Genomic DNA, 12984 nt, shown 5'->3' with positions numbered 1-12984 from the left:
CACACACACACACACACACACACACACACACACACACACACAAACACACACACACACACACACACACACACACACATACACACACACACACACACACACACACACACACGCACGCACGCACACGCACACACACACACACACACACATGTGGAGGGCACAAGTTTGTCCTCGTCTCTTGCTTGCGCATTGTCCAGTTTATTAAAGAAAAGCTTTTGTAAGGTTTGAAACGCAAGAATTGGCTGCTGGAGTCATGCGGTGGCATCGTCAAGATGAGTGATGTAAAGAATCATCATGCGATGACGCCATCCTATATGGCTATTGTCAAGTCACACATTGCCAAAGTATGTGACATCATATAACACAACGTCACATTCTGACATTATGTCACGTCATCCCTTTGTGAAAAGTAGGCCCATCATTGCTACTTGCAAGTATAACAACGCCATTGCTACGATGCTGCATGGAGTTTCAGCAACAAACCTGAACGAAGCCCCGAAGTTGTCGCAAAAAAAAAATCGTGAGACTAAACTACATGATGGGTGAATGAGTACACTAGAAAACAAACACAACAGATTTCGTGGTATTCCCGGGCAAGCGCTTTCCGGATAGCTTGGCTGGCTCGATGCTGAATGGGTTTTTGAAAGCAACCGTGTGTGGGGCATCACGCACCGGCAAAAACAAAAAAAAACTGCCTAGTCACGCTAAGGTTCGAAGTCAGTATTACTTGCTGAGGGAAAAACGCCGTACCTAAAAAAACACTGCATATCTAGGGAGTGGATGATGATGAGTGGGGCGAAGCATCGGTCAGTCCGTCCGCGCTTGTTTCCGCCCGTTAATTCTTGCTTCTGTCCATCCGTCCATCTATGCATCTGTCTGTGCATTCATCCCTGCGTTTGTACATCCATCCGTCCGTCCGTTCGTGCGCCAAGAAAAGACAGACACACATTTAACGGACGTACACGGTTAGCAGATGATTCATGGTTTGCCGATACAACCCTCCGATGCTTCTCGCCACTCATCAGAATGGACAGAATTTGTGCAAAAGGCTGCGTTGAAGAATAAATACTAAGTGAGTTTGCATCAGAACAAACAAGGAAAAAACAAGAAATGGAAAGCAATGTACCAGGTGAGACATAAAAATTATTGACGTAATTTTCAGTGTAATCAGGAACACGACTGATTGACAAAAGTATTTTGCAAGGCAAATTAAATTTCCGGGCAAGTTCAACTTGAATCGGAATTGTGTTCCCTATTTTAGCACCAGTTAACTGAATTAACCGTTCGCAAGCCTCGGCAGGTGTCGGAGAATTCTTGCCGTGACGTGATGCAGGCCTCTCATAGACAAACATACTTCTTCCGTAAAGAGCGGAAGCGCCCGTACGGCCCCGCGGCCTAGCTATACGGCGCTGCTGTCAGCGCCACGAGTGGTTCTTCAAACTCGATAATGTGTTCAGCAAAAATAAAACAACAAAACTTTATCTTTGTTATGCGGGGATTTAAACCCGTACCCTCATGCTCCGAAAGCGAGTGTTTTTTGCTTTATGACTTACTTTTGCACATCATACAATAATAATGGAGTGCATGATCAGCAAATATTGCGGTAATGAATAGAATAGATACGGATAAATGGCTCAAGTTCTTTGAGCCACTCTGTAAGTTGGTCTTCAATTTTACACTCTTCCATAAACTTCGTAATCATACGACGGAGATATTTATGAATGGGCAGTGTATTGATGTCAACAAGAAATAAAGCAGTGCTTATTAGAGCAAAGCCTACCAAAAAATTATCTATAAACAAAAGCACTATTTTTTTGTGCTGGGCAGCAGGCGCGCACTTCAGCTTTGTAGCTTCCACAGTGCTGACAAGAGAAGTGGCTGAGTATAGCTATATTGTCGGCTCGCAAGCTGCGCTTGTTTTAAGGGTTAGAAGGCTTTGCTTGAGTAACCAAGCCTAGCCGACTAAGCGGCAGCCGTTTGTTTTTCAGGATAGCTGTTGCAGGGCCACTTCTAGTGCTGTTTTTCTTCTTCCTCGGCGAATGCACAGCAGTAGCCATTATGTACTGGTACAGAGACTGTGACCCCGTCATGCGTGGCACCATCAACAGCTATGATGAGGTAAGGGTGTTTTTTCGGGCAATTTATTACCCAGAAAAGACAAATACAGAAATTGCAAGGTTTTATACAGCAGATCAATAACTGACGCACTACCGCGCGAAGAAAGCAACAACGTTGTGACCGTATACCAGATGCAAATACTTCAGTGCCATGTCATGTATTTGTATTTTTATGCATATTTGTATGCGTTCAAAATTGACACATAAATAAGGTGCTCCTTCAAATTACCCTGAGCATTAAGAAGACGTTTAGCAAATTGCGAAATGAGCATGAAGAATTCGCTCTTTAAAGTTACCCTGCAACATTTTCTCGATCATTGATTGATTGGTATGTGTGGTTAAACGTCCTCAAACCACCATATGATTATGAGAGACGCCGTAGTGGCAGACTCTGAACATTTCTACCCCCTGAGGTTCTTTAACGTGCACCCAAATCTGAGCACATGGGCCTACAGCATCTTCGCTCTCAGCGAAAATGCAGCCACAGCAGTTGGGATTCCATCCCGCGGAATGTAGGTCAGCAGCCGAGTACCTTGGCCACTACACCACCGCTGTGGGGCTGCAACATTCTCAGCGTGGTCAGAAAACGCTAGCAGTTGGTAGCCGAGGCTAGTGAGAACACGCGCGTCAAACTTTGTAGCGCACCACGCAGACGGTAACTGACTATTCATTTTCAAAGTCGGCTAAAAATCACTCAATTTCATTGACTCGAGAGGCAATAAACTGTTTTATGGAAGTGTTCACATAGTTACACGAAAGAATGTTGTAGGGTGCCTTTATACGTGAAACTCATGAGCTACACTGCTACTACAATGTCCTGTTCAGTGCACAATGTAGTCTCGAACGCCATGAAACTGATATACGCGTATGCCTCCTGTCAGATTGTTCCGCATTATATGATGAAGAGGCTCGCGGACGTACCCATGCTGAGAGGCTTGTTTTTGGCGGGACTCGTGGGGGCATCAACAAGGTGAGTTCCTTTGTATACTTAGGAATCGCGTAAAAAACGGTACAGGTCCTGTTAACAATAATCTGGAGATTCATCCAGGGTGTAGTACAGTCGTAACTGTCTTGTCCACTTTCAAGTTTTGTGAACTTTTTTGTTTTCAATTTTATTGAACTTCTATGTTGTGTGCGGAGATTCAATTTTTGTGATTACTTGTGTTTTTCTAATTAGGTGATGTGTGGACACATTTTTTTTTTATTGCAAAACTTGTACCCAGTGCGTAAGTGTTGTGATACGTACCTAAGTATAGTTTCGTGTTTATTACGCAATGTGCAATGTCGACGTTTGAGCAAGAGAAACAGAGTAGCCGGTGCTATGCACTGGCACCAACGTCCCCTTAAATACATTTATAAAAAAAAAACTTGGGAGTTTAACTTCAGTGCCTAAACTTTATCACTGTGAGAAAAAATCTTGACTGATCAGTAGGCTACATAAATTTGTAAAACACAAAAATGTAACGTTCACAGAGGTCGGCAGAGTTTATTGTGCACTGCCTCGTCACAAGAACAAAGGCATGAATGCTATAGCAACAAACTAATGTCACGCGAAGAACGGCGAGCAGCTCGAAACTTGCAGCTCACTCTTCTAGCAGAAAAGATGCACAAAAATAACATACACAGGGTTAGTACGAACAAACGATTATCACATCTCGCCACTTAAAGCGTGTTTCTTAAACACAGAGAACGCCTGAAAGAAGTGCACAAGTAGGAGCGCGAAGTGGCAATAATAATTGAGCTTTAGCGTCCGAAAACCACGGTATGATTCTGAGAGACGCCGCATTGAGAGGCAACGAAAATTTTAATTAACTGAGATTCTTTCAGCTGCACCTAAATATAACTACACGGCGAGCGTGAACTAACAGCTGCCACGCTTACTACTTTGTGTCCGAGCTGCACGCTTCTTCGCAAATGCAGCTGCTGCGGCAAGCGAAGCAACCGTTGTGCTTTCTGCAACTTTAACGCCGGCCCAAGACATACATCCGAACCACTTTGGTTGCCAGATAAGCAATCGGGCCTCCCAAAGCGAGAAGCAACGATCTCGAAAGCCTGCCATTGCTGTCATCGCACCATGTGGCTAATCAAAACAAAAACCCGCTGAATCCACCAACCTCCGAGTACCACTGACTTTAAATAGCTCATAGAAGTAACTCACCACTAACACTCTGATAAACGTTCTATTTGTGGCCGATGTTTGTCGCTCCTACGCTTCGGAGCGAGAAGTTTTAGGTTCGAATCCCAATGGCAGAAATTTTCTTTGTAGCCGTTTTCGTTGCCTTGTGTTAGTGTATATTTTTCAGCGTCATATCTCTGACGGAAAAACATCACTGGAGCCGTGGTGAACCTGACGTCAAACACTTTCATGTAGAAAGAGGCTCTGAGACATTGCGACGAAGGTTTCGAGGGAGGCATTTACCTTACGGACTGTAATGTACATGAAAGTGAGAAATGTCCCTAATACGGGTGCTTTGGGCCGATTCGCAGTGTAGTTATTGATCGCGATAACAAGCTGGTGGTGTCTGCACAGTACAGACCAATCCAGATCGAGTATGACGTAAACTTCTGCTTAATAACGATTTCGCAGCCACATCCCGATGCGATGATCACGATTGTTTTGATACTGATTGGGCCTGGTCACAATCAAATGTGACGGCGAAGCACCACATTATCCGGAACTAGATGAATCCGAATCGGACCTGATCGCAATAAAGAGTACCCGTGTGACACCGATATTATACAGCCAAAGTGCCATTAATAATAGTGTTTTCAGAGTGCGAGGGTAGATGGTAAATACTATTGCAGCATTAGAAATATGACTTTTCAGACAGGAAGTGTTTCAAGAAAACTAACAAGACGGTATAGATACCATATAATACATGACGACGCTGGATAACGTTATGCTATTGCTTCAGTGAAGATTCTTAAAAACACATCGTAGAAGAAGGAATTAGTTCGTTATACTGCAAAATATCACCGTTCGAGGTGCAGTTTAACGTTGTTTTGTTAATCTCTTCTCTCAGCACGATTTCCTCGATTGTGAACTCCCACGCTGCAATATTTTACACCGACGTCGTCACACCGTACACCAAGATAAGCGACAAAAAGGCTGTCGCCGTGATGCGTCTTCTGGGTATGTATGTCCACAATGCTTTCAAATTGTCCTTCAAATATTTTCGTACGGTTTCGCCTACTGTGCTTCTGAATTATTGCAGTATCTCAGCAAGGTTTATGTCGCACATCAAGCGTGTTTCATTGCGGCAGAACTGTCGACAATTTTAACAATATTGTTTGTAAAATATGGCATGTAGAAATAAAGTAAACACTCATTTATTGCTACAGCACTGTGCGCACCTCTCAACAGTTCCGGGATTCAATGCCATGAAGCATTTTAATGCGCTCTATGAAGGCTGTGAGATGCATCAATAGGGTCCAGGGGTCCGCATAATAGTTCGGAATATGTCTTCAGAATGATCCTATGAGGCAATGAGGGTCATATTTCTCTAAGCTCGTAATAAGTGCGACAGTAAGTACACTGGCAAGCTGCGTAATGACTTCACAAGTATTGCTTTTTAGAAAGCAATTGCAGTAACATATTGGCGAATAATGAAAGCGTGGTCTAAAACTATAGTGTGCGTATTCTGCTGGGTAATTCGCCGCAATGCATGACCATACCAGTATTGAAAACCGGAAAACCCATCGACGATTACGATGCTCCCTTCGAGGGCAGCTATTCAAGTTATGAAGAAAATCACTTCAGCTGCGTCTCCGCATTAGGAGCATAGAAAGGAAAAGAAGGAATATAGGAGAAAAAGAGCGGAAGGGAGGTTAACCAGCCTATAGGCAGGTGGTTTGTTACCCTGTGCATGGGAGGGGGCGGGGGAGATGAAAGATAGAGAGGATTGAGAAAAGAGAGATAAACACAGCACATTCGGCAGCGCACGCGCGCACACTCAGTCATAGTTCAGTCTTGTCTTTCGCGGTGTGCGACATTGCTGTTACAGCCGCTTGTTCAAGTCAGTGTCACGTAAGAATTTCAACAGTGCTTTTGTCGCCTTCTGTTGCAATGTCTTCTCTCAGGCACTTGCAAGAATAGTGCTTGGAGCATAGCGTGACCGTCTCGCTAAGGGGGATACTACAAAAAGACAGCGCATGGGTGCGTTTAGTTCATGCAGCACTTTATTTTAAGTGTGAACACACTTTATAAGCGACCCCAAACCATCCACCGCCGTCGGCGGCGTCCGCAGTCTTCTCTCTATCTTTGAAAGAAAGAGGACTTGGCGGGCCGCAGCTCGACGCTCTACCGAATAAGCCACGGATGCGACGCTGATATCGGTGTCAGTAACGCGCCATATACCCCCTCCCCCTTCGCTCGCTCCTCCGCTCTACTCGCTCGCTGCAGCTGCGCGCGCACCCCTCTCTCTCGCGCGCCCGCCTTCTCTCTCAGTCTCCCGTCGAGAGCGGGTCGTGCGATGGATGTCCCGGAGGCAACGCTACCATCAACAACGAATGCAGTACAACCGAATGCCAGCACTGCACCCGTCGTTGGAGGTGACGGTACCGCGGTGGTTTCGCCGATGTTTGAAGACAAGGCGGTGCTGCGAAGGGCTCGTGAGACCGAACGTAAGCGGGCGAAGCGTGCAGCGGATGCCGAACTGCGTGCTCGCGAGGCCGAGTGCAAGCGGGCGAAGCGTGCAGCGGATGCCGAACTGCGCGCTCGCGAGGCCGAGCGGTTCCGATTGTGGTAGTGGGTGACTAACGTGGACGTTAGAAAGGACAATGGCTGGTTGGTTGACCACATGCTGAACAATTACTCGATGACGTGTCTGTCTCTCGAGTTTCCGACCACGATCAACGGTGGCTTCATAGACTTGGCGTTCAGTAGGAACTGTACGGTCCGCTCCGTCTTGCCGGATCCGCTCACCGTACATTTCTCGGATCACAAAGCGCTGGTACTAACCGTGAGCTACAACGATAACACGAATAGGTGCTAATCTGTGTGCATTTAATGCATCGTACGAAAATCGTGAAGTGTAAATAAATAATAGTTCGTATATAATGAATCAGTGTACAAATGCTTCATGACAAACAACACTTAAATTCATTAATTACACTTTAATCATCATCATCAGTAATAAAACTTCCAAGCACTTCCCCGAGGGTGAACATGGTTAAGTGCGAATGCACGGGGTGATGCTATGAGGGGGAGTAAAGTTAAAATCCGTTGGCATTCACCAGTGAGTTAACGTAAACTCCCCCGTGTGATCAAATTGCGATTCCCAGGAACCATCACACCATAAAGGCACGATAGTGTGATTAATAAATATAATAGTGCGAATTAATAAATACCCCTCATAGCATCACCCCGTGCATTCGCACTTAACCATGTTCACCCTCGGGGAAATGCTTGGGAGTTTTTTACGTATGATATCGGTGAGCGCCCTTGCCGCATACCTTATTGATGGCGTTATCAGCGACCGCGAGAAGGCATCCACCACTGTGGCGCCACGAGACTTGTCATCTCGCCACTGTTCTTTCATCCGCTCGCTGGCCTCACCATCGCTGCCTTTCATCTTCCGCTGCACTTCGTGTTGGCTCTCTTTCGTCCTGGTTCTCTCTTCTTGTTATGCCGACGCCAGTCAACACAGGAAGTGGCACCTAAGCGCATCACTCTAAAATCAACTATAAGAAATACCCGTTTAGTTTTAGTTTGCACGTTCAGCGCGAAACCTTGCTCAAGTACTCTTTAGCATTATGCGCTTTCACTTCGCTGTTTCCTCGGCCACAAGTAACTGCTTCAACACTACATAGAAAGTAGGAATATAGGAGGTCTAAACAGAGAAGCTATTGTAAATGAGGTTGTTTTAATGGCGGTGACATAAAATGAGCCTAAAGTGGGTGGACGTTGAGTATTGAATGTTCTTTTTCTGCTAAGGCTGTGAAGAGTGCCTTCCAAATCTCGTTCAACACACACAATTTTAATAGCCTCTCAGGCAACCCGCTTGCTTGTATTAGTTAAGAGTTGACTTGCCTTTTGCAATAGCAAATATTTTAAGATTTTGAGTGCGTTGTCAAGTCAAGTGGTACTGCACGATTATTGCGATGCAGTGCTGAAGATGGAAGAATAAGCATCGTCCTAAATCTTTGTGCATCGTTGAATAGCAGGCAAGCACCAAACTTACAAAGCACGGTTACCGGGGTATTCAGTAGCTTATACTACCAAATAATACTGAAGCCGCATAGTGTACGGATAATTCCTTGGTTAAAAACGAACCTTTTCCAGTAATGTACACTCTTGAACTGAAATATTGCAAAAATTCTGTTGCAGCTTTCGCGAGTGGTACCATAATGACCCTGTGCGCCATTGTGGTACCTTACCTTGGCACTGCAGCACGGGTAAGTGCATGCATGAAACGCAGATATGAACAACTGGGGTACTTCGAATTAATGCATGATGCAATTTTGTAGCCACATCATGTGAAAATACACAAACACGCAACCTATACTACTAAAGCCACCACATGGTATGAACATAATATGAGCTTGTGTATATGAAGAGGAATAATACAAAGGGACTTTTCATGATATGTAGTTTCTCAACATGCAAAGTTGAACTAGTGGCCGACCATATTATATTGAATATAATGCTATCCAAAATACTTCCCGCTGTGTGATATTGCTTTGAATGTGAGAGCTGCCTTAAAAGACTGGCCGAAAGGGGAAAGCAATGAACGCCTTGGCAACCGATTGAAATGTTACGCAAGAAAGCTTAGCAGCTCCTGCTTTTAAAAGACCAGACAACAATTTTAAGATTGCTTAAAAGGGGCCAGTTTTACCGTAAGGGTAAAGCGGAGAATGCGATGGCAATCAGTTTAGTTGCTGCATGCAGAAAGCCTAGCACATCCTCTGTTAGCAAGCGCAGAACCTCCGCGCGTGATGTGAACTTCCTGTGAATCTGGTTTCAATGCAAACTTGATGTTAGAGCACTACGCACATATTTGTGAGCCGTCTGATCATCTCTGCAGAGATAAGTGTGTGACCCGGGCTACGACGCCATGCAAAATAAACTGTGCATTTCCTTCCGAAAGCACGTAGTCCTTCCCCACCTTTCTGTCTGAGCTCATTTCTCTATGCGCTTTTGGCGCGACAAAATACGGTGCGAGCATTGCCTCTCTGCTTCAGAAGTGATCGATGCCGCAACGCCCGTAAGCCCTAAATAGCGCATAGAACAGTACGTGCGGCTCGATGTGGTGTATTAAGAATTTATGCTGAAGATGACGTCGCCAATAAAACCAACGGCAAATACTTATCAAGGGTGCTTAATATGGAAAACGCAAGAATGACAGTTATATTTAGGAAAGTGCCCACCCATGCCCACCTGAAAAGAAATTACTAGAGCACAGCCTTAACAACAAAATTATTTCATGGAAACGCAACTCACGCACCGTCTGTGGGGCAAAAGGATTAAGGTGCTGTATTATACGATATCCTTTGCCTATTCCTTTTTTTTGTGAACAGTTGTACATGTCATTCTACTGTTCGGCGGCGGGACCATTCGCTGGGCTCTTCCTGCTGGCTTTGTCGTCACCGTGGGTCAACGCAAAGGCAAGCCATAACTTTCACGTTTCATAAATGTGTATATAGTGGAACATTATTGCTTAGCGAGCGTAGCGGGATAGTGGGCACAGCAAAACAGCGTGATCAAATTGCGCATGCCCAGAGTGCTAAAAGATGCGCAACGTGTGCGGCACACTCGCTATTTAACAGATTTAGCGTTGCCGTGTTTGCGTGGTATACGTGGCGAACCTAGGCTGTTTCGGACGCCCATATCGAACGGAATTTAGACTTAGAGGGGACGGATTCGTTTTTTTTTTCATAACCAGTGACTGTGTAAAAAGGCTTCGCTTGCCTTGAGGTAACTTCGACGAACGAGTATTACGGACAACGTAGCCTAGTTTATTAAATTGCTGACCATTTCTAACGTCCCTAAGCCTCAGTAGACGACAGGTACAAACAAATCTGGAACACAGAAATTTGTGCATTTATGCGTTATTTCTATTTTTTACTTTCAAAATTACCAAACAAGTAGTAATAATGGTGCGCGCAGGAATACAGACAAGAATTAACAGTTTTTCATATTTTTCCCAATGTTCTTGATGCATTCACCATCCTCCAGGTGACGCCACCGTTCCCGCTCGGGCCCGTAAGCACTGTTCTCCTTAACTATAACGGGCTCTCCACAAGGAACGTTTGCGGCACGGTAACGCTATTGCTTCCCCCTCCCCCTATCTTGCAAACGCTGAACTAAAACTGTCGAGTGACGTATTTTCTTGCACTCATCTGCGCTTCAAGAAAGTACAGTTCCTGGTGGTGGCACGGAACAATGTTATACACGTTGGAATATTTTGCGACTCGAACATGCAAACCTGCGGTGGTAGCTTAGCAGCTATGGTGTTGCGTTAGGATTATGGTGACCGCCTATATGTAATTGCTCATTGTGCGAATATCCGCATCCTTTGTTCAAAGGCGTAGTTGAAGCACTCCAGGTGCGCAAATATAATCTAACTTCTCTAACAACAGCACGCCTCCTAATCGTATCATTATTTAAGGACCTCAAACCTGACAAATGATATCAGGTCATTTTCATTGAATTCAAGAAGTTTCTCGAAAAGCTTTTGGAAGTGTGGTACATAGGTGCATTAACGGGTGCGCGATCGGCAGTGGTATTCAGTAAATGCCTTTAGAATTAACAGGGACAATAACAGTTGCATTTGTTTGGGTAATTCATCAAGACTAATTTGCCGGCACGAACTTTTTCATATGGGTACTGCAGTGTTTATTCATATGAGGCACTATGATCATGAATATATGCTTTTTTTTTCAGGGAGTAGGCAGTGCGACGCTGCTAGTCTGCGGATTTCTGATATGGCATGCAACTGGAAGGAGCCTTACCGATATTGCATCACCACCATTGCTTCCAAAAACGCTTGACCGTTGTCCAATATCGCTGAATATCAGTGACTGGACTGAATTCGCGTTGAACAAGTCACAAGGCATTGGACCGGTCACAAGGTTCGCTTCTTTTTCATCTCTTTCTGATCAGTGGTTCCACTAAATTACAATCTTTAGCCCGAAGGTCATTAGTGTTCATCAACAGGGCACACCGCTTTGATGCAATGATGCTAGTCTTAAGCTATAGAGTACTGTGACTAATAGTGAAAAGTAACAAAAAACGCACTGTTCTGCTGGTAGAGTAATTTATAAGGGGGTGGGTAAAATAACAATCTGTTCCTGCATACGCATATGTTGACACAATATTGATTGCAAGTTTTTTGAATAAAAAAAAAGTGACGACTCGCGCTTCAGAACCGCGATGCTCCACATCACCCTAAGGTTCTATTATGGGAGGGCGTGTAATTTTTTTTATTCCTGGGGGCTTCCCGTGGCCCGGGTTCCTTTTTGCGAGCAGGTAGCCAACCAGCAAATGGCACACCGCATACTATTTGAATGCATCAATTCTGCCAGAACAATACCTTAGCTATTAATGAAAGAAAAAGGCTCATTTTAAGGTTATTTCGTTGGTGTTTGAAGGTGTTTGGGGCATTTTAGACAACAAATGGCCTAAGGTCAGGCGTCAGGCGTATCTAGCCTCCCATGACGCAGCCATCAAGGACAACACTTGTTGCATATTTTTGATGAAGTAAGCAAACGTAGTCACAAAATAGCTCCTCTTTTAATAATACTAGTTTATAGTACATAGTATTAATAGATATCAGAAGTCTTGAAAAGTTGGTATGTCACTTTCTTCCAGTGCGTTTTCAGCGGATTACAGGTAACATTGGTGCTGCAGTTGAGGCATGAAACTGCAAAACATTCATGATGTACTTAAAATTCATTATGTGTATACAATACTCGAAACAGTCTTTTCCAAGCTGTGCGATGAAGTGTTTTTGGCGTCCTACTTCTCCGAAAGCCCATAGACCCGATGCCATTTGATTGAATTTTTTTTATAAAACTAAAGTGTCTACTTGTAATTTGAATACAAAAATATTTTAAGTAACATAGCATATTATGTCGCTCTCAAATAAACATTTTTTTTATTCCCAGCCAGATGAGGAAGCAGACTGACAAGATTGTAAAATTTTGAAAATTTCACGTCCAGTTTTGTGTACTGGTTAAATACAACATGCCACGTTAAAGTCCGTAGCACTTAAACTCTGCCTGCCCATCGGCTGCCTCATGTAGCACGGTCAGGTAGTGGTCTATACAGGCAATAAACAAGGCTATGAGTCACTCAAACCTGTGAAAAGTAAACTAACGAGTCGTATTATGTGAAAAGAAAAAATCGGCACAAATTGTTTGCTCTATTTTACCTCAAATGGCTAAAAGAAACACCACTGAAATGCGCGACTAAGACCATGCAAGAGAACAGAATACCACCTCGGCAAGCTTGCTATCACCGAGGTGGTAGGAAATGCAGAGCGAATCTCTGGGTTGCCCGTGCTACGCACTTCTTTACGGTTCACGGTAGTGCATCTGCATTAAGCGCATGATACAAAACTACACCAAGACCTGCACAAGAACGATATTTTATGTTTGTCTCGAAATGCAGTTCGTCTACGTTCCCGCTGTACACGGTGTCTTTCTACTGGATATCCTTCATTGGCGCACTGTTGACGCTAATTCTGGGAACCGTTTTCAGCCTCCTAAGTGGTGAGTATTGGGCATGCGTTAAGCTAGAGACCGATAGTATGGGCCAAGCGTCTGAAACCTGTGGCCTACGGGACCGTAATATGGTTCTCCCAGAGCGATGTCCACAGCCCCCTCTCCTTGTTACTTCCAATTTAAAGGTGGTCGAGTTAGTTTTGAC

At 44.4% G+C, this 12984-nt stretch overlaps 2 protein-coding genes across 5 annotated transcripts in view; one reads left to right on the top strand and one right to left on the bottom strand.

The window, feature by feature from the left end:
* LOC119164417 (deoxyribonuclease-2-alpha) overlaps positions 1 to 12984 on the bottom strand; it is a 194708-nt gene that overhangs the window by 174791 nt on the left and 6933 nt on the right. The gene's annotated exons all lie outside the window — the stretch shown is intronic.
* The window catches only part of LOC119165378 (sodium-coupled monocarboxylate transporter 1-like), a 59448-nt gene that overhangs the window by 42280 nt on the left and 4184 nt on the right, over positions 1 to 12984 (top strand). The window contains exons 8-14 of one of the 2 annotated variants that reach the window (XM_075871687.1): positions 1986 to 2115; positions 2996 to 3084; positions 5138 to 5247; positions 8443 to 8510; positions 9633 to 9719; positions 10999 to 11186; positions 12727 to 12827. In XM_075871687.1, the coding sequence (XP_075727802.1) occupies positions 1986 to 2115; positions 2996 to 3084; positions 5138 to 5247; positions 8443 to 8510; positions 9633 to 9719; positions 10999 to 11186; positions 12727 to 12827 (773 nt within the window). The remainder of the gene's footprint in view (positions 1 to 1985; positions 2116 to 2995; positions 3085 to 5137; positions 5248 to 8442; positions 8511 to 9632; positions 9720 to 10998; positions 11187 to 12726; positions 12828 to 12984) is intronic. The other variant, XM_075871688.1, reaches the window with a different exon arrangement.

Source organism: Rhipicephalus microplus, chromosome 8, assembly GCF_043290135.1.
Source record: "Rhipicephalus microplus isolate Deutch F79 chromosome 8, USDA_Rmic, whole genome shotgun sequence".
Lineage (NCBI taxonomy): Eukaryota > Metazoa > Arthropoda > Arachnida > Ixodida > Ixodidae > Rhipicephalus > Rhipicephalus microplus.
This window is presented reverse-complemented; position numbering and strand designations above follow the sequence as displayed.